The 23,442-nt window shown below is 32.6% G+C and overlaps 1 protein-coding gene across 1 annotated transcript in view; it reads left to right on the plus strand.

The window, feature by feature from the left end:
- Positions 1-448: 448 nt before the first annotated feature.
- Positions 449-23,442, plus strand: part of LOC114326413 (zinc finger protein 43-like) — a 34,710-nt gene continuing 11,716 nt past the window's right edge. Inside the window, exon 1 of the mRNA XM_050647183.1 lies at positions 449-775. Coding sequence (XP_050503140.1) covers positions 655-775 — 121 coding nt within the window. The 5' untranslated portion in view covers positions 449-654. The remainder of the gene's footprint in view (positions 776-23,442) is intronic.

The raw sequence follows: 23,442 nt of genomic DNA on the forward strand, positions 1-23,442 counted from the left end.
TGTTCTTCCAGATTTCTGTTTTTAGCTTCTCTGACAGCTTTTTTATCTCTTTGTCTAGAAACTGATATGCAACGTAGTCTTTCCGCTTGGATTCTCTTCTTCTGTCCATCATCTGTAATATACCGTCGGTCATCCATGGTTTTTTCTTTTGTCTTTTTCGGTCGCAGGTATTGGTCTAGTATTTCCTTCCCAATGTTTTCTAAGTGGTTTATTTATGTGTCAACATCATCTAATAAACAACAATATCTAATCTAAAAGATAAATCATTTTTGTGTCGGCTAGGTTCATGCCCATGACCAAAAATAAAAAATTAATTTTGAACTATTTAATTAGCCTTCAAAAAAAAAACTGGACTCATTATAATCTTCTACTAACGACCTGCAATCGATTCTCTTATCTTATCAGAATATTTTTTTCGCCCACAAGTATGTACTATATTTAGTTGTTATTTTCTGATAAAGCCGGGGGTTAGTCGGTTACTCGTTTTGAAAATAGATGTTTTTTTACTCCACCAATGATCAATGGTGGACCACCACGCTTTATGAAGTTTTATTTATTATCAAATTAATTTATTATAGTCCCGTACTCTGTACTAACACTTGGTATTATTAATAACGAACAGTTTTTTAAATATCTCTATAAAAAAGAATAGTTATGGAAACTAAAAAAGAAATTAAGGGTGAGTTTCTAGAATGTGAGAAAAAATTGGTGATTTTACTATCCACAGAAATAGATCTTGGAGAATTGAAGGATGAAGATAATTCAATGGAGACAAGTAAGTGTTCTGAAAAATATGTAATTCATTAATACATTCTGCAGTTAAAATAATAAAGGGATTTCTTACCTAGACACATTAAACTTTCCGATGAAATCTGAATAACATGTACCCTAAAAAAACATTCTAAATTTCATGTTCTTTGCATATACAGTAGAGCCGCGCAAATCGGAACTAATTTGGGGGACAGCCTGTTCGGATTCTGAAAAGTTCGGATTATCCGAAAGTTAGCCCTAACTAATTAATTAAAGCTTTGATTTTGAGTCGCAAAACGTTCTCGCAAGAGTCTGGACAATATTTTTGAACTCAAGTTGACTTCAAGAGAACCGAAATAAGTTTATATTTAATGGTAGGGGAGCAAAGTATGCTAAATATGCAGTCACTCGAGCGTTGTGGGGACCTATTGGGTTCTGATTATTAGGTCCTAAAACCAAAAAAAGTTAAGTAAAATTTTCTGTCTTAGTGGGGACTTCCCATTTTTTAATTTAATTTTCCATTTCCAACAATTGTTTTTTCCGATTATAGCGTAATCTATTAATAATTCGAAAAAATGTTTCGAATAAAAGTTGCTTATTTTTACGTAAAGAATTCAAATCTGCAATAAAAATTTGGGGCTCCTATTTAAGATTTTAAAGTAACTCCCCACCCCACCTCCGTGGGGGGTCGTGTTTGGTACCATTCGATAGATTTTTAAAAAATATTGAATAAGTGTATTTTGCCGTTTTTCGATCTGATGTTTATTTTGCGAAATATCGCGGGATTTGAATTTAAAATTTTAAATTTACTCACCACCCCTCTCCGTGATGGCTCATGTTTGGTATCATTCGATAGATTTTTGAAAAATATTGAACATGTAGTTTTTAGTTTTTCGATCTGGCGTTCGTTTCGCGAAATATTCGCTTTTTTCTTGTGAAATTTTGGGACTCACCCATTTCCTTACGCCCCGCTCAAATCGTCAGATTTTTGAAATATACACTCTTTTGCATGTACTTAACTAGCCTTATCATACTGGCAATTTCGACTATTTTTAAGGATAGATTTCTTTTTTCGGGCCCCCCTTAACGCACTCCCCTGTGTTAAGAGCCAATATGTGGTAGAGGTACATCTGCAGGGTACGAGGTTTCTCCCCATATGATAATCTGACGCGCTCGAGTAACTGCAAAAATCCCCGCTCGGGCTCCCCTGCCATAACCTTTATCAGCACTATGTATAAAGTACGTATAGGTATAAATTTTTAACAAATTTTAAATGTCGATGTCCTATGAATCCTACATTGTTCAATTTCCTGGTTTTACTCTGTATAATAAACATGTTTTTAAGTTTTTGTCTTGAGTTTTTTAATTTTTTTCACTTTCTGTAGGTTCGGATTTGCCGAACGTTCGGATTAGCGGGGTTCGGATTTGCGGGGTTCTACTGTACTTCAAAGAATATTCTCGTACCGAATATACTGAGCACATTCGTGTACGTAGTATCTCGGAATATTCGTAAAAGTTTATTCTTAGAATATACCTTTATCGAATATTCTTAACACATACTTATAAGTACATTCTTAACACATACTTATAAGAAGTAGATACTTTTAAAATATCTTAAAAATAATATGTATGTATAGGAAGTATAATATTAGCCTTATAGATTACACAGCCCAACAAAAAAATTTTTGTCTTGCTGCCGAAAAAAAATCAACTGATTTTAGTTAATTCATCTGTGCTGATTAGAAAAATACAAACCTTTTCTTTGTATCAGCTCTAGTTTTCGAGATATAACATACTTATCAAATACTTAAATATTCTTACATTTCTGTATATTCCACCACTATAATCGCAATATGTTTATAAACAAAATTAACAAATTTTAAGACAAATGGGCAAATGAACAAAAGGGCCTATTTTGGTGTTCATGTAGGAAATCAAGATAAATCCTGAGCTCCACCTGTAGTGTGCAAAACTTGCGACAGTGAACGAAAGGACAACTAAAATGTTTAAATTTGGTTTTCCACTGGTATGGAGGGAACCAAAAAATCATTTTGACGATTGCTATTTCTGTCTTGTGAATATAAAGGGCATTAATCGACATACGTGAACATATCCTAACCTAGATTCAGTAATACGACCAATTCCACATCAGCTTGAGCAGATACCCATTCCAATATTTAGCAGTCTTCCTATGTTACCAGAGGATAATGCCCAAACTTTATTTGACGAACTGCAGACTAATAGATTTAAGGAAGACGACAGTGATTTTGAAGGGGATTCAACACGTCCTGAGTGCTTTACTCAGGAAGAGCTAAGCGATATTATCAGAAATTTGAACCTTCCAAAGGATTCTTCCGAGTTGCTTACCTCCAGACTAAAAGAAAAGAATGTTCTTCACCCAGACACCAAAATTACATACTACCGTAATAGAGATAAAAGATATTTTGCCTTTTTTTCTCAGCAAGATGATATGGTTTTTTAAAGGACTGTTAGAAAAAATGGGTGTATCGGAGTATACACCAGATCACTCGCGTCTTTTTATCGACAGTTCCAAACGAAGTTTAAGGTGTGTCCTTCTACATAATGGCAACAAATATGGAAGTATACCAATTGGGCATTAGAGTCGAATAAATTTAGCAACAATTTTAACAAACACGGTTGTCATATGAGTATTAAAATTCATTACCTCCACAGCCACTTAGACCGTTTCCCAGAAAATCTTCACCAAGATATCAAAACGATAGAAGAGGGGTATCAGGGAGATCGGGCTATCACATGATGGCGGATTACTGCTGGAGTCTTCAAAGGGACCGTCCTTTTAAAGCCTTTGCAAGAAAATCATATAAAAGGAAGTTTTTAGGTGACACCGAATAACACATTTTTGTTGTAACGCTGCCGGTTAGGTTAGATGAAAAGTTAAGTTTTTTTGGCAGATATGTTTGAAAATTTTTGTAAATACTTTATTGTACAATAAATATTTTACTTTTTATTCGTATTTGGTTTATTTCATGGGTAGCAGCACTACATATGTAGAGTAGGTGGTGCTGCGTTAAATTACCCTATATGTTAGAAATGTGATCTGTTGTCGTATTTTCTGAAAACGATCTAATGGAACAAATCTGGTGGCATTTTTGGATTCAGCAGACCCAAATTACCTACCTAGAAACAGTAAAAAAATTTCCGGCAGCAAACTGTGTGTTTACCAGTGTTATCAACTTCGTTATTTTTTAGAATAATTAATAAATTTTATGTATGTAGGTAGTATTGGACGAATTTAATTTCAAAATTGTTGTATGGTAAAAAAATTTAAACATTAATTGTATTAACGTTTATTATTAAAAATTCGTTTTCATAATTGAAATGACTTTACCATTTCGAGTTTATCATGAGTATTTTTACATCCTTGGAATTTGAATTTAGGTAAGTACATTAAATTCAATATGGGCCATTTCAGCACCAAAACGTGCCAAACCCCACAACCAAAGGCTTTGGAGTTGCCAACCGACGAGTAAGCTTTTTCCGTCAACTTAGCTTAAAAATTCCCATCTGTTTACAAAATCTGAGAAGATATGTTTAATTATTTTCAAATATTTTGATTTTTTTTAATGTTTTAAAATTTGGACTGGCGCAAAAATTCACTTTTGAGTTAACTCTTTCCTTTTATCACCTTTTATGTTGAAAATTCCCGCAAAAAGGGAAATTTCCCTCCGTTTGGCAACCGGCACCGATGCTCCGATGTTGTTCGGTAACACTTGGATCTACAGACCGAGCGCGTCTCGTAAATTGCACGGCTTCGCGCAATCGTACTTGAGACACTGTGTCAGGTGAGGTGTTTGAAAATTTGAGTAGCTTGATTCTGTGGTGTGAATTTCTAAAACTTTTAAGTGTGGTTTTTGACCGTTGTGAGAAATTATTTATTTAGTGTTGTGTTTATAATTTAAACTTTTGTTTTATTTTCAAAGTGTTCTTTTTGTAGTAATTTCTTTTTGTTGTACAAAAAATTGTAGTCACGATAAAACCCACCATAGATGCTATAAGAAATCAAAAAGATATCAATTTGGGTTTTCCATCCACATCCAGAATACCCTCCAATAAAAAAATTCTACCCCAAAGGAAATTTTTTCCAACAAAAAAAAATTAAAAAGGGAAAGAAAAGTTCAAAATTGCAAAAGCCGTCCTCAGAAGAAGCCAATTTGCTAGCTGCAAAAGTTTTAGTTCAAAAATAATTATTTTTTTTATGTGTCAGTATATAATATATGTTTTAAAATGCTATTTTCCAAAGTTTATAAAATTTCTTACGCTCGATTTTATATTAATAAAGTTAAAGTGGACTTTAAATTTAAAGTTTTCTTTAACTGTAACAATTGCATTTTTTAAGGTAACACACACTTTAACTTTATTATGAAATCGAGCGTTAGTCAAAATTCTAAATGCTCAGTAAATAATAACAACAATTAGGTACCTACTTGTATTGAAAACAACATATTTTGTAATTTGAAAAAAAAACAACATATTTGCAACATAGATAACAAAGCAACATGCTTTGTTACGTATTTTAAAAAACTCTCCATCATGCCTGCTCCATGAGAAAAGAAAATATAAAACTAATTTCATCCTTATCGTGTCTCAGATGGGGTAGCTACTTTTGCTATAACTACTCACCGCTTTGCTACTCTACCTACCTACATACAATTTGTATTATTTTATCAAAAAACAAGCATTTACATACTCTGCAAATTGTATATTTTGCTTTGCATTTTCATATGAAAAAACCGCGGTATTGATCTTGAACTTTTTTTGAACAAGGTGCAATACTTAGGTAATATTATTATTAATAAAACAAAGTATATTAAAATACAATGTTAAAAACTTTAATAATATTAGCAATATTTAAAAACTTTAATATATTATATTATAGTATACATATTATGAATCATTAGAAACGATTATACCTATTTAAATTTGGTAAATTATAACTCCACTCGACCAGAGCACGACCACACTAGTGATGTTGAAAAAGTAACTATTCGTTACAAAGTACTCGTTACTTACGAATACCGAAAGGAACGATTACTATCCAGAGAGGCAAATCGTTACTTTGATTACTCTGATTACTTCGTTACTTCATACCAATCGTATTAGAGCGAGTAACGACTATTGTATCTACTTTGATTACTTTGATTACTCTGATTATTTCGTACCAATCGTATCAGAGCGAGTAACGACTATTATATCTACTTTGTGATTACTCTGATTACCGTAACAGAGCGAGTAACGACTATTGTATCTACTTTGATTACTCTGATTACTTCGTACTTCGTGAAGGTCGTTATTATATCGGAATACCTATACAAAATATCTACCTACTGAGAAATAAGATTCTCGATATGATTACCGGTACTCAAATACAAAAGTAACAAAAGTAATCATAGTAATCAAATCATTTTTATCCCTTAAACAGATTGGTGAAGGTCGTTGTTATATCGGAATACCTATACAAAATAACTACCTACTGAGAAATACGATTCTAGATATGATTACCGGTACTCAAATACAAAAGTAACAAAAGTAATCACAGTAACGAATACTGTAAATGATTACTTTATACAAAATACCTACCTACTGAGAAATACGATTCTCGATATGATTACCGGTACTCAAATACAAAAGTAACAAAAGTAATCATAGTAATCAAAGTAACGAATACTGTAAATGATTACTTTATACAAAAGTAACGATTTGTAATGAATACTCGAAAGTAACTATAATCAACATCACTAGACCACACAACTCAAAACAGAAGTACGCAAATACGATTGCGTGAAGCGTGGCTCGAAGCCGTGCAATTTACGAGAGTCGCTCGGTCTGTAGATCCTTGTTTCGGTAACGGTAACCAAACTGCAAACGGCCACACGGCCGGCCAGTCTTTTCCTACCCTGAATAGAGATTACGCATTATTTGTATCTGTATCTATGCAGTGTTAAGGATGAAGACGAATGATAAAGTACTAGGACTAAAGAACATACATAATCTCTTTATTTTATTTGTGGTGCTTCAAGATATAATCTATTTTGGTAACTCAATATTACTTAAATAGTAGGTATCTATGGGCCATTCCACGAACATACGCCTGTTTTGGATTACTTCGACAACAAATATTTTACTGTGCAACATAAGAAGTACGAAAGTAAATGGCGCTAATAATTATTCCAATAAACAACAATGTAATTTGCAATTTACTTTCGTTCTTCTTATTTTGCACAGTAAAATATTCGTTGTCGAAGTAATCCAAAACAGGCGTATGTTCGTGGAATAGGGTATATTATAGGTAAGTACATATAAGTATATATAAAAATTTTAGTTACTTATACATAGTTTAGTTTAGCTAAATATTATATAATAATTTATATAAATAACTAAAATTTATAAATATGTACTTACTTTTTAAGTAATATTGTAGAATGTAGGTACTATACTCATCTAAAGACCTAAAATTATAAACTTTTTTTAAAAGTTTTACTTTTAATAAAATTAAAAAATGATATCAAAAATAAAACTATCGGGACCAATCTTCTGGTAACACCTTTGTGGTTTCTAAAATTTGCAAACCAACGAATTGCCGGAGCAAAGAAGACCGAGGGAGATCTAAATACATAGTTGCATCTCACTTCTAGCCTTTGTAGCTGGTAAAAATTCCAGCGAAGATTAGTCCCCAATACTCAGAATAGGAGTAAAACTAATATAAATAAATAATTATTTCGTTGTAAAACAAAAACAAGAGCCGTCTTGTGTCAAAAACAAGAGAGAGCCAAAAGCACTCTGGCCGGTTTCAATCCTTGTCAGGATTTCCTCAGAGAGCGCACATTTGATTCTCTCTGAACAACCAAACTTCGGGCGGCCAGCATCGATTCATAACGATATAACCCAATCCCTGGGCCTTCTTTGCTCCGGCAATTCGTTGGTTTACAAATTTTAGAAACCACGAACGTGTTACCAGAAGATTGGTCCCAATAGTTTTATTTTTGATATTATTTTTTAATTTTATTAAAAGTAAAACTTACACCTTGTCTTTAGGAGATGTCGCTACAACACCCACACCATCAGGTTATTTCGTTGTGAATATATGCTAACCGTCCAAAGTTTGGTTGTTCAGAGAGAATGAAATATGCGCTCTCTGAGGAAATCCTAATAACAAGTATGTAGCCCAGTAAATGAACGGGAAATACGGCGATACCGTGTAATTTTCAGGGGCAACTCCGAATTGCATGAAAATTTGGATTTAGGTTCTACTTACCCTCCACTTCAAAGTTGAAATAGTGCCGTTGTTGGTTGATTTTACTTGGGGGGTGACAGTCACCCCTTCTCGAGGGTGAAAAAACATACGTTCTAGATAAGACCAGAAATGGATAAATTGGCTGATTTTAAGCAACTTTTAATCTATAGAGTTTTTTATGCAAGTCAATAATTTTCGAGTTATTTGCGATTGAAAATGTTTATTTTTCGACAAAACTACATTTTCAGACGGTTTTTCGCAAATAACTCAAAAAGTAAATATTTGATCGAAAAAAATATTCGTAGCAAAAATGTAGCTTATAATAAACCGAAACAAATGGTATATCAGTAAAGTCTATCTTCTTCTTCTTCAAATGCAAATCCACTAATGGATGTTGGCGATCACATTTTCCATTAACTCTCTGTTTCTTGCAATATGTATCAGAGATTGTATGTCGTTAATCCCTGTCCATTGCCTTATGTTTCGGAGCCAGGACATTTTATTGCGTCCTATTCCTCTCTTGCCTTCAATTTTACCCTGGATTATAAGTTGAAGGAACTGGTATTTTTCGTTTCGCATGATGTGACCCAAATACGTTTTTCTTTTCTTGATGTTTTCGAAAAGCTGACGTTCTTGGTTGATTCTTTTAAGGGCATCCACATTTGTGACTTTCGCCGTCCATGGTATCTTTAGGATACGGCGATAAAGCCACATTTCGAAGGCTTCTAATCTGTTTATATCCCTCGTTTTGAGTGTCCAGCCCTCTATGCCATATAGCAGCACCGACCACACGTCACACGTAGCATTTAGTAAACCTTAGTCTCAGTGTAAGGTCGAACTCTGAGCAGGTCAGTACCTTCCTGAATTTTACGAAAGCTTGTCGAGCTTGCTCAATGCGACATTTTACTTCCCTGTCCGATCCCAGTCTTCAAAAAGCCACGTTCCTAGGTATTTGAATTTGCTCACTCTCTTAATGGACTTAGTATTCAGTGTTATGGTGGAGTTTTCAAATGTATCCAAGTTTCTGGAGATGATCATAAAGTCTATCAATCGAGTAAAAACAAAGTTGTAGCTCATGGAAAACACGTTCTTATTCGTCTAATTTCAAATCGAATATTTCAAGGTAAAATCACCGAAAAATTAAGCACTTTTCGGGAAAAACCCATTCAAACTTTTTTAAAGTGTTTATAAAGAGCTTTATTTTAATTGTTTATACAAGTTTCTAGCATTAAAAATAAGCGAGTTATGCTCAAAATAAAGTTGGCCCTCTTTTTTTTTTGGTAAAAAAATTATGAAAATCTCCCCGTGTTTAGCTCCCCAAATGAAATTAATCGCTACCGCTTTACAAACAATTTACTTACTTATCTATTTTTTATATGATCTGTCGGTCTCACCGGTTTAAAGTGCTTATTTTTAAAAGGGTTATACATAGTTGAAAAAGCTTGAATGGGTCACTAATCACGCGTGTATGCAAATTTTGAACAGCCATATCTTAACCAATTTTTGTCTTATGGAAAAACAAAATGAAACAAGCATATTTATAATAGCAAAACCTACATTTTTTTACTCGTTAAGATTTTTCTTATCACTAATACTTTTTTAAGTTATTTTGAAAATAGGAAATTTTTCAAAAATTTTTAGAATTTTGGGAATAAAACCAAATGTTTTCAAAAATAAGCTCTTTAAACCAATAAAACTTACAGATCATATAAACAATCCACATACAGTTAAAATAAATGGTAAAGCGGTAACGATTAATTTTATTTAGAGTGCTAAATAGAGGCAGGTTTTCACGATTTTTTTAACCAAAAAAAAACTTTTTTTTCAGTGTAACTCGTTTATTTTGGATGCTAGAAACTTTTGTAAAAACAAATATAAAGCTTTTTTTAGATACTTTAAAAATGTTAATAAGCTTTTCCCGAAAAGTGCTTGATTTTTCGGTGATTTCGCGTTGAATTATTCGATTTGAAATTAGACGAATAAGAACGAATTTTTCATGAGCTACAACTTTGTTTTTACTCAATGTATAGACTTTACTGATACACCATTTTTTTTTCGATTTTTTATAAGCTATATTTTTTTTGGGAATATATTTTTCGATAAAATATTTACTTTTTGAGTTATTTACGAAAAACAGTCTGAAAATGTAGTTTTTTTGTCGAAAAATAAACATTTTTCTACAACCACTATTCAAAGTGCACTTTTCTGCACGGTTTTATGTTAGCAAACTTGATATTTTCTCACAGTATAATATATTTGACATTAGTGTGCAGAAAAGTGACGTTTCTGTGCCGCAAAGTGACGTTTCTGTACCGCAAAGTTCTTTTCTGCACAGTTGACTACCTCATTCTGAGTAACGTTATATTCTGTTTACGTCCGTGGACTACCGCATTCTGAGTAACGTTATATTCTGTTTACATCCGTGGTTAAACTTTAGACAAATATATAACCTATAAGACAATTATTATATTTATCTATAGCATAGAAACTAAATTATGGATGTTACAACTGTTTTATTTTACAATTTTATTCTTATTAAACATTTTATAATTATCAAATAACCAATAAGGATTTAGCAACCTGTGCAAGAGACGTCGAATGAAGTAGGTTTTGTGTAAATCCGTGACTGCATAAATATAATGTCAATAATGTGTAATAATTGTTTAAATTTAAACAAATTAAGGCAGTGCATTAATTTTGTAACTGATTTCTGTGCAATTTATTTAGGTATAAGGAATTTAAATTGATTAGTAGGTATTAATTAAATACAGTTTAAAATTTATCACATAGGTACCTATTATAATTAATCGTCGTTTGGAAATTGTGATTTTTATTTTTAGGAAAAACTGTGCTTGTAGAAAAAGTATAGTGTGAAACACGTGCAGAAAGGTAATTTCTCACTCGTTTGAATTGCGGCACTCGCTTGCGCTCGTACCGCAACTTTTCAAACTCGTGAGAAATTAGTACCTTTCTGCACTTGTTGCACAATATACTATTTCAATCGCGAATAACTCGAAAAGTATTGACTTACGTAAAAAACTTTATAGAACGAAAGTTGCTTATAATCTGTCAATTTATCTATTTCCGGGCTTATTTTAAACAAGCGTTTTTCAACCCCCGAGTAGGGGTGACTGTCACCCCCCAAGTAAAAGCAACCAACGGCACAATTTCAACTTTGAAGTGGAGGGTAAGTAGAACCTAAATCCAAATTTTCATGCACATGCAATTCGAAGTTGCCCCTGAAAATTACACTCCAAAACGGTCATTTATTGGGCTAATGGTAACCGATCAGAGTGCTTTTGGTCCTCTTTGAACTAACCAAAAATAAGACGGCTCTTGTTTTCGTTTTACAACGAAATAATTATTAATTTTTGAAGTTATACTTCTTTACCGGCGATAGAGGGTGATTTTTTTATGTTAAAACCTATCAGCCCGGCGCATGCGCATTATAACTTTGTTCTGATTGGATGTTCAAATGACATGTCAAAAATTATCCGATATGGCAGCTGTGGTTTGGAGGTAAAGGTAAACAAATGTATAATATATTAGTTTTATTGTTGTGAGGACAGAAACAAAAAAGTTTATAATATTGTAGTGACTTTTAAATAGTTTTTAAAAGCAACAGGTACGTAATAATTGTTAATGTATCATGGGTATAAACCTACCTATTTGATCTGCCAAAATACATAGTATGTAATACTTTTATTTATATAATTTGATTACCATCAAAATTTCTATCAATATTCACCTAATATATTGTTTTTTTACTCTATTTTTTGTTGTATTTTTTCAATTTTAAATCACTTCAATTCAAAATTAAAATAATTTGATCAATTTTCAAAATATCAAAATATCACAAGTTTAATCCGTTTAGTTAGTCGATCTTCGTAAATAATGACACATAGTGTCCGTGGCTAAGCGGAGAAGGCGAATGAATTCCAATACCAACCGCTCTTATCAGCGCTGGTTCGAGTCCCAATAGGAACTTTCTTTTTTGTTTTTTTTAATACATTTTATGATTGTAAGTATATTTATTATATAATTGTATTTTCAGAAAATACGTATTTAGTTAAAAATTTTTTCGACAATTAATGTTCAGACATCATTTGTGGCTTGTTTAATGTGTTTGTGTGTGTTTTATTCTTTTATTATTTTAATTTTTGGCACTGTTATAATAAAAATGTTTGAGAAGTAGTAAGTATAAATTAGTTTAATATTTAAACAAAATATAAATAAAAAGTATATTAATTTCGTTTAAATCATATAATAGAAGTATAACTTCTTACGTGCGTACAAAATACACACACATTCTTTTTTTTCATTTTGGCAATAAAATAATATACACTTGAAAGCAAAAAAATCGACTCAAAAGTAAAATACGTTATATTTTTGGACTACGCTGTTTGAGTAGTGTCTATTAACAATATAAACTGCTCGTCAAAAGTTAGGGATATAGAAAATTCTGCTGAATTTTCATAGTAGATTTTTTTGTGAACAGATTAACGGATTTCGCTAATTTTTTTTATTATTTTATATTTTTCTTTAGTATTTACACAGTTATGCAAAGGTTTACTCAAACTTTTTTTTTGTACTTTACCGGTTGGAAGAAAAGAAATGTTTTTCTTATGGTGAGTTTGAGACGCCCTGTAGGGAGGACGAGGTCCAAATGTGAGTATACATCGAAATCGTATTGTAGTCTTATGTTTTGTGAACATTTTGTTTTTTGAATGTCCATGATATCTTTAGAAACAAAAAATAGACGGTTTTGTAATTTAACATGTGTTTTAACCGAAGCAAAAGTTTGATACACCTTGTAGGGAGAAAAGGCACAAAGGTGAGTATACCTCGATATTATGTTGTAGTCTCATATTTTGTGAATATTTTATTTTTTAATTTCTCTAATATCTTTAATAACAAAGAAACTAGACGGTATTAATCTTTAATATGTGTTTTAACTGACGACATGCATCACATCACACATGTGAAACATAGAAACACATGTCATATTAAAGGGTAATGCCGTCTAGTTTCATTGTTATTAAAGATATCAGAGAAATTAAAAAAATAAAATATTCACAACATACGAGACTACAATATAATATCGAGGTATACTCACCTTTGTGCCTTTTCTTCCTACAAGGTGTCTCAAACTTTTGTTTCGGTTAAAACACATGTTAAATTACAAAACCGTCTATTTTTTGTTTCTTCTAAAGATATCAGGGACATTCAAACAACAGCATATTTACAAAACATAAGACTACAATACGATTCTGATGTAACTATACTCACATTTGTACCTCGTTCTCTCTACAGGGTGTTCAGCTTAACATAAGAAAAACATTTCTTTTCTTCCACCCGGTATAAGTACAAAAAATAAGTTTGAGTAAACCTTTTCTCAATTGTGTAAATACTAAAGAAAAATCTAAAATAAAAAAAATAGCGGAATCCGTCTGTTCGCGAAAAAATCAACTATGAAAATCAGCATAATTTTCTATATCCCTAACTTTTGACGAGCAGTTTATGTAAAATGAAAAGTAAAATATTGTGAACATGAGTTGTTTTTATTGAAATTACGCCAATATTTTATAAAGTTAGTAACTAATGAACATAACAAAGATAACAAAATATGTATTGTATGTGAGAAAACGTGTTATGAATGAAAGCCATTATGTAATGAATATAAAAAAATAACATAAAAAATCAAAATTAATACTTAGTACATCCTTCCCTGCATTATATTACACTTGCATGCGATCTCTTAATAACCTTATTGAGTTTTTGACTTCCTCAGGAATCGCTTCCCACCCTTCATCTAATGCATTTTTTAGCTCCGATACTGTCGCTGGTGCTGGATTACGGACCCTAACCCTGCGTTTGAGCTCATCCCATAGGTGCTCAATGTGATTCATATAAGGACTTAATGAAGGCCGGTCCACTGTTGTTATATTGGTGTCGGCAAGATACCCTCACTTTCGTAATCCGCGCTGTGACCTCGAGCGTTATCATGCATTAGCGTGAAGCCGTCGCCAATGTAGCAGCTTAAGGTACATTTGAAAATATCCGTAATGTAACGATCCGCTGTCAAACCTCCTCAGAGACCGCCTCCTCACACGAACACAGGCTCTGTTTTCCTTCTAAGGCGAGGCGCCCATTGAGGTGGAATGGCCGTGGCCCGTGGCGTGGTATTGGCTATTAGAGATGGTTCGGCCAGCTATTTTGATATAGCAGTTGCTTTTTTATTTTTCATTATTCAACATTTTCAAGATGATATGAGAAAAGCAAAATCATATTTGTTTGTTTTGTTTGAAAAAGCATTGTTGTTGGTATTTAATGTGAACATATAAATAATAATTGTTACTAAAATAATACATCTAAGTACGAACATTTTTTGAAATGACAAAAAAATTTAACAAAATACATGGTGGTTGTAATATTTATATGGTCGTAGTATTTATTTAAGTTTACTGTTGTTTTCATCCAATTTTGAAAAAATGTGAAAACTTTGAATTATCCACGTCCGTCTGTCCGTCTGTCTGTCTGTCTGTCTGTCTGTCTGTCTGTCTCTCTGTAATTACAACTCCTCCGTCAATATACCAGCTAGAATGACAAATGTGGTGTCAAATGAAAGCTTATAATCCAAGGATAGTACTAAAGGTGATAAATTTGATCTAGGCTGTTTGTCCGTCGGTCTGTCCGACCGCGAATATAACTTCTCCGTCATTATACCAGGTAGAATGACAAATGAGGTGTCAAATGAAAGCTTATAATCCAAGGATGGTACTAAAAGTAGGATATTTGACCTAGGCTGGCTGGTTATCGGTCCATCCGACCGCGAATATAACTCCTCCGTCATTATACCAGGTAGAATGACAAATGAGTTGTCAAATGAAAGCTTCTAATCCAAGGATAGTACTAAAGGTGATAAATTTGATCAAGGCTGTTTGTCCGTCGGTCTGTCCGACCGCGAATATAACTTCTCTGTCATCATACCAGGTAGAATGACAAATGAGGTGTCAAATGAAAGCTTATAATCCAAGGACAGTACTAAAGGTGATAAATTTGATCTAGGCTGTTTGTCCGTCGGTCTTTCCGACCGCGAATATAACTTCTATGTCATTATACCAGGTAGAATGACAAATGAGTAGAATGACAAATGAGGTGTCAAATGAAAGCCTATAATCCAAGGATGGTACTAAAGGTGAGATATTTGACCTACGCTGCTGTACGTCGGTCCGTCCGACCTCGAATATAACTCTACCGTCATTATACCAGGTAGAATGACAAATAATGTGTCAAATGAAAGATTATAATCCAAGGATGGTACTTAAGGTGATAAATTTGATCTAGGCTGTCTGTCCGTCGGTCTGTCCGTCCGCGAATATAACTTCTCCGGCATTATACCAGGTAGAATGACAAATAAGGTGTCAAATGAAAGCTTATAATCCAAGGATGGTACTAAAGGTGAGATATTTGACCTAGGCTGCTGTACGTCGGTCCGTCCGACCGAGAGTATAACTCCTCCGTCATTATACCAGGTAGAATGACAAATGAGGTGTCAAATGAAAGCTTATAATCCAAGGATGGTACTAAAGGTGAAAAATCTGACCTAGAATTTCCGGTTTTAGAAATGAAACCGGAAGTGCTTTTTTAAAGTAGCCGGAGTAGTATAAGCGATATATTATTCGACGTGCTTTAGCAAGATGGGAACAAATGTATACTTTTGGTTTTTATATCATTTCCGGTTAAAAAGTTTTAACCGGAAGTGCCATATTATGGACACAAAAATAGTACATGTGATATATTTGAAATTTGACCTCGGAGTTGCGGTTGTAGAGTTGCAATAGGAAGTACCGTTGGAAAGTCACTGAAATAGTATAAGATATATTATTCGACGTGCGTTAGTAAGATGAGAAAAAATATTTGGTTGTAATATTTATATATTTATTGTTTATATGGTTACTATGGGTACTAAAGGTGAGAAATTTGACCTAGGACTTCCGGTTTTAGAATAAACCGGAAGTACTGTTTTAAAGTCGGCGGAGTAGTATAAGCGATGTATTATTCGACGTGCCTTAGCAAGACGAGAACAAATGTATACTTTTGGTTTTTAAATCATTTCCGGTTAAAAAGTTCTAACCGGAAGTGCCATATTATAGACACAGAAATAGTACATGTGATATATTTGAAATTTGACCTCAGAGTTGCGGCTTTAGAGCTGCAATAGGAAAATACCGTTGGAAAGTCACCGAAATGGTGGCAAATGGAAATAGTATAAGATATATTATTCGACGTGCCTTAGCAAGATGAGAACAAATGTATAAATTTGGTTTTTATATCATTTCCGGTTAAAAAGTTCTAACCGGAAGTTAGGCCACATAATAAGACGGGAAAAGTACTCCCCGCTAAGGCTCATAATCCAAGGAAATATCTCGGGAAAGAGAAATGTGGGACGTAGGAGGATTTATACAAATACAATAGTTCAGAGCTGCAGCCAACAAAGTTAAGATTGCTGTGATGGTAGCCAACCTCCGATAGGAGACGATACTTCAAGAAGAAGAAGAACCGGATGCTTTTTGGGTTCATATCATTTCCCGTTAAAAAGTTCTTAACCGAAGTACCATATCAGATTCACAGAAATGGTACATGTGACATTAATTGAAGTGTATTGAAAAGTCGAGTTTAAATCTTTGGTTCCGGTTTTGAAATTATTTCCGTTTAAACAATTATGACCGAAAGTTTAGTAAAAATGACTAAAAATTAGCGAAATATTTTATCCATCAACGCAAAGTTACACGAAGAGTTCAAATATCGACTTCCGGTTCTACTTTCGATCCCCATGGGTGAAAACCTAGGACTTAGAAAGTTCAATTATTTGTAATTAATCAATACATAATTTGTGAAATTAGAATAATAATTCTTATGATTTATGCGTTTTATTTACTTTGTAAAGATTTTTTTTGTCAGCATTGTAATATTATAATACAGCGCGGTAGACTAAGTACTATATAGTAGCACCGATTAACTTTTATTTCTTTAGTTTGCCAACCTCAATGCTAAAAATCCAAAGAAGAAAAAACATCATTATTGGGTGCACCCTATCTGGCAAAAAAAAATAAAAATTTTCAATTTTTAACGTTTATAAAAAGGATTTGAACTTGAAGGGGTGGTATTTTGGAAGTGCCGCGCCGTAGCGCCAGTCCCCTTGCCACTAATCGACAGCAGGTTTAATTTTCGAGTGGTACTCGAATGGTGACCACGTTGAGTTTGTGTTGCAATATACGAGGACGTATTTAAAAATTTTAAAATCATAGAAGACGATCAACAATTTAACATATATTAAATATTTATTTATATAGAAACTTTTTAATTCCTGGATTTTTATATTCCTGTTTATGGAATATAAATTAGAGGTCCCGAAACGTTTCCATTTACTTTTTAAGGGGGTAGGCGCAAAATCTTGGTCCAATGCTATTTAAATTCATTTTTTTTTTCATTTTTTCGAATCCTGAAAAAACCAATAAATATTTTTGAAAAATTTAAACGCAGAATGAAAGACTACATTATTACCGAGTTCCGAAAGTGTCTTAAAATATACAAAAAGTTTAGTTTGAATTAAATACTTGAAATTAAAAATCACAATAAATTTTCTCTTTTTTTCACGCCTGTATATTATAATTATAAACATTATAAAAGTTTTCAGGGACTTTCGGCCCTCGGTAATAATGTAATCTTTCGTTATGAGTTTAAATTTTTCAAAATACTTATTAGTTTTCTCAGAATTCGAAAAAAAATGCATTTAAAAGCATTGGACCAAGATTTTGCGCCTACCCCCTTAATAAATTTATCCGTTTGTTGAAATATCTTTTAATAAAATAATACCGCTGTTTATAATACTTTTTAACTAAACGAATAAATTTTTACCTACAATATCCTAAAAAATTAAATTATATCGGGTATTATGCTTTATTGCAAATGCCTCAAAGGCCTGTATAGCTGTTTTATATTATTAGGGTTTTTCAGGTAATAAATACTTTATAACAACTGTTATGAATACAAACTCGCCGACAAATTTACTGGTGGTAAAATTATTTTACTTTTCTACAAATTTCTATACAGTGCCCACCTACTTATACTTCGTCTAATCTACTTACCGTTGCACGTGATCCGCGTCATAGCCCGTGACGTCACATGATACTAACACGAAATATTTTGGCGGTAGGTGTGTTCTTTTTTAGAATCATTTTTCCGAGTACAAGGGAATTACAGCCACTAGATATATTTTATTATATACGCGTAGAAATAATATTTAAAGATTTCTATTAATGTTAACTTAAAGAAATACACAATAATATGTTTCATTTCATTTGTATACCTAAATGGACTATAAAGCGTTTTTATGAAGCACATTTGTTCGGAACACACTATAACTGTAATCGAACGAATGTGACATTTTAGCATAAATTGGTAACATTTATTTGACAGTTGCGGTGATGATACTTCATATTTGTTTTTATTCTTTATTATAAGTATATTTGTTTTATTATATTTACTGTTTATATTATTTACTTTAACTTAAGATTATAACTTAATTCTTGTTTTCTATTTCTAAAGTTTTTATTTATTTACATTGAATATGAATTTGTTTTGTTGTATAATCCACTTCCGCAAAAATTATGTGATATACTTGATTTAAAATGACTTTAAGAATTATTGCGAGATCCCTCTTCAGGTGACAGCCATAACTTTGATTTTTTTAAATGGGAGAGTACATTATGTGACACCTCATTTAGAAGCCTTTAAAACACTGATTACAATAATGTATAATACTTTAATCCTTTTTGAGAGCCTAGGCAGAAAATTTCGGTTGAATTCTTTTTAAATGCAACCATATTTTCGAATCCTGAGAAAACTAACAAGTACTTTTGAAAAGTTTAAACACAGAATGAAATATTACATTATTACCGAAGGACAAAAGTCCCTTAGAATAAACAGAAAGTTTCTTTAGAGTGATATATTTAAAATTAAATATCACACTCAATTTTCTCTTTTTTTCGCCCCTGTAACTTTTTATTAAAATAAACATTATAGAATTCCTCAGAGACTTTTGGATCCTCGGTAATACTGTAGTCTTGTATTCTGCGTTTAAATTTTTCAAAAACACTTATTAGTTTTCTCAGGATTCGAAAAAAATGATTGCATTTAAAAATAATTCAAACGAAATTTTGCGCCTACGCTCTCAAAAAGGATTAAAGTATTATATATTTTTGTAATCAGTATTTCAAAGGCTTTTAAATGAGGTGTCACATTATGTACTTTCCTATTTAAAAAAAAAATCAAAGATGTGGCTGTCACCTGAAGAGAAAACAAACTTTGGAAAACTGTATGCTCTACACTACTCGCGTACTTTTCAATACTATTTTACTTGATGTTATTAATTAGGAATGTGCAGGGCATTGCTATATATTTCATTTGGAGCAGTTTCCGAAGTGGAAGTTTAATTTTACCTCCAAATTCAAATCTTTCCAATTCAATTTCTAATAATATTGTGGCTTATTCTGAGTTAAAACAAGTAATTGGACTTCGTAAGTCCTAGGTTTTCACCCAAACTAATCAAAAGTAGAACTGAAAGTCGATATTTGAACGCTTCGTGTAGCTTTGCGTCGATCGATATACGATTTTACTAATTTTGAGTCATTTTGACTAAACTTTGCGTCATCATTATTTAAACAGAAATGACTTCAAAACAGGAACTAAAGATTAAAAGTCAACTTTTCAATACGCTTCGATTGTTGTGTTACATATACTATTTCTGCGACTATAGCGGCAATTCTGGTTAGAACTTTTTAAACGGAAATGATATGAAAATCAAAACCAAAATTTTTTCTCATTTTGCTAAGGCACGTCGAATGATATATCGCTTATACTATTTCGGTGACTTTAGAACAGTTCATACGGTTGCAACTCTAAAACCGGAAGTCCGATTTCAAATGTCTCATCTTTAATACCATCCTTGGGTTATAAGCCTTCATTCGGCACTTCATTTGTCATTATATCTGTATTAATAATGGAGGAGTTGTATTCGCGGAGGGAAAGACAGATGAACAGACAGTGATGGAACCGAAAGTATATATTTATTCTCTTCTTGCAAAGTAACGTCGAATAATATATCACGTGTACTATTCCGGTGATTTTAAAACAGTACTTCTGGTCGCATTTCTAAAACCGAAAGTCCTAGGTAAAATTTCGCACATTTATTACCATCCTTGGATTATAAGCTTTCATTCGACACCTCAATTGTTATTCTATCTGGTATAGTGATGGATGAGTTATATTCGCAGTCGGACGGAAAGACGGATAGACAGCCTAGGTCAAATTTCTCACCTTTAGTACCATCCTTGTATTATAAACTTTCATGTGACATCTCATTTGTCATTCTACCTGGTATAATGGCGGAGGAGTTATATTTGCGGTCGGACGGACCGACGGACAGACCGCCTCGGTCAAATATCTCACCTTTAGTACCATCTTTGGATTATAAGCTTTCATTTGAGACCTCATTTGTAATTCTACCTGGTATAATGACGGAGGAGTTATGTTCGCGGTCGGACGAACCGACGGACAGACAGCCTACGTCAAATACCTCACCTTTAGTACCATCCTTGGATTATAAGCTTTCATTTGATACCTCATTTGTAATTCTACCTGGTATAATGACGGAGGAGTTATATTCGCGGTCGGACGGACAGACAGGATACGTCAAATATCTCACCTTTAGTACGATCCTTGGATTATAAGCTTTCATTTGACACCTCATTTGTCATTCTAGCTGGTATATTGACGGAGTAGTTGTGATTAAAGACGGACAGACAGACAGACGGACGTGGGTAATTCAAAGTTTTCACATTTTTTTCAAAATTGGGTGAAAACAAAAGTAAATTTAAATAAACAGTACGACCATATAAATGTTACAACCACCATGTATTTTGTTATATTGTTTTTGTCAGTTCAAAAAATATCCGTACTTAGATGTATTATTTTAACAATAATTATAATTATTTATATTATTTATATGTTCTCATTAAATGCCAACAAAACTGCTTTTTGAAACAAAACAAACAAATATTATTTTGCTTTTCTTATATCAATATGAATACGTTGAATAATGCTGAAAAAGCAACTGCTGTATCAAAATAGCGAGTCGGCCACCTCTACTCAATACCACGCCACGGGCCACGGCCATTCCACCTCAGTGGGCGCCTTGCCTAAGGATATTCCATCCCAAAACGATATTGGTTCCGGTTTGAGTATATTGCAACCCATTTAGTCCAGAAAGCCACTGCGCATCCGCTAGGAAAAATATTCTAATTCGGATTTTTTGCACAATCTTACTCAAAAAGGATCCCTTTTAACAAATTTGCATGTTGCCAGGACCAAAAGTTGGTAAAAATTTTTTAAACGTTTTTTTTTTGTTTTTTCCTAAAATTATTTTTTTTTGCATGGAACAAATTTTTTTTAGGTTTTTTGGATCATTCCAAACAGAAAAGGTCTTTAGTGACTTTTCTCTGAAGTTGATAGTTTTTGAGATATAAGCGATTAAAAATTGAAAAATTGCGAAATTGGCCAGTTTTAACCCTCAAAAACTATGTGAAAAACTGAAAATTTGAATGTTGTCAAGGTAGGTAAATATTCTTTAAACATCGATTGATGAAATCCCGAAGAGTTCTTTGCAATACAATATCAAAAACCCCTTTGTTTTTTAATTGCCAATCAAGCGTGGGCGACACTATTTTCCACCGTTGCATGTGTACAGTATGGTGCAAATGAAAGGAATAAATTCGTTATTTCGTAAACCGGTGACTTTAGGGGAAAATCCCAAAACAGGTCGATTTTTATTTTTAAGTTATGATATTGTGGCATATATAGTATACTAGTGACGTCATCCATCTGGGTGTGATGACGTAATCGATGATCTTTTTAAATGAGAATACGGGTCGTGTGCTGGCTCATTTGAAAGGTTCTTCAATTCTCTATTCAGTAATATCCACAAGTACGTAATTATTTATAGAGGATGTCCAAAAAATTATTATTAAATTAAATCATTTGGCAAATTGACAAAAAAATTAAATTATTGGACACCCTGTATAAATAAATATGTAAGTGTTTATATTACTGAATAGAGAATTGAAGAACTTTTCAAATGAGCTAGCACACGACCCCTATTCTTATTTAAAAAATCATCAATTACGTCATCACGCCCAGATGGATGCATTCACTAGTATACCATATATGCCACAATATCATAACTTAAAAATAAAAATCAACCTGTTTAAAAAAAAAACAAAGGAGTTTTGAATATTATATTGCAAAAAACTTTTCGGGATTTCATTAATCGATGTTTAAAGAATATCTACCTACCTTGGCAACATTCAAATTTTTAGTTTTTCACATAGTTTTTGAGGGTTAAAAATGGCCGATTTCGCAATTTTTCAATTTTTAATAGCTTATATGTCAAAAACTATCAACTTTAGAGAAAAGTCACTAAAGACCTTTTCTGTTTGGAATGATCCAAAAAACCTAAAAAAATTTTGTTCCATGCAAAAAAAATAATTTTAGGAAAAAAACAAAAAAAAACGTTTAAAAAATTTTTGACCAACTTTTGGTCCTGGCAACATGCAAATTTGTTAAAAGGGGTCCTTTTTGAGTAAGATTGTACAAAAAATCCGAATTAGAATAGTTTTCCTAGCGGGTGCGCAGTGGCTTTCTGGACTAATTGCAATTTAGTTTTATTGTGGCAGCTGTCCTCCCTGTGGAGCTATCCATACCTGGTACCGCGTTAAGGCTATGGGTACATAATTCGCAAATATTTTACGTGTATCCCTACTTTTTCTGTCTTTACACGGCAAATTACGCGTAGTAAAATTTACACTGGTATGGATATGTAAACATTACTATGTAGAATGTCATTCTACTTGAAAATGTCATCATTAATTTAAAGAGATGGGTTTTGAATGTTCTTGGATAACTGTTATTTTTATAATTGCAAATTATTAATTCAGTTAATAAATGTGATAATGTTTTCACTAACTATGTATTCAGTGTTTGTAATAATTCATTTGTACAATAAAGACTAATACTCAATCGAGAAAAAAGGAAAAGTGTTGAAGTGATTTTTTAATAATATATTGTTATGGAACGCTTTCAATTTTGAACATCTTTAACAACAAAATACTTGGATCACAGAATATATTATCCTGATGTATTCTCTGCTTGGATCTTCCACAAATAATACACAATAAATAACTTTTTATTTAGTTCACGTCTTAAATCAATTATTTATCAAATACACTATATATCAATAATATTTAATCAATAACTCAACATATTCCCGATGCAATGTCAAATATTTGTCAGTGTCTGAC

This window comes from Diabrotica virgifera, chromosome 1, assembly GCF_917563875.1.
Source record: "Diabrotica virgifera virgifera chromosome 1, PGI_DIABVI_V3a".
Classification (NCBI taxonomy): Eukaryota; Metazoa; Arthropoda; class Insecta; order Coleoptera; family Chrysomelidae; genus Diabrotica; species Diabrotica virgifera.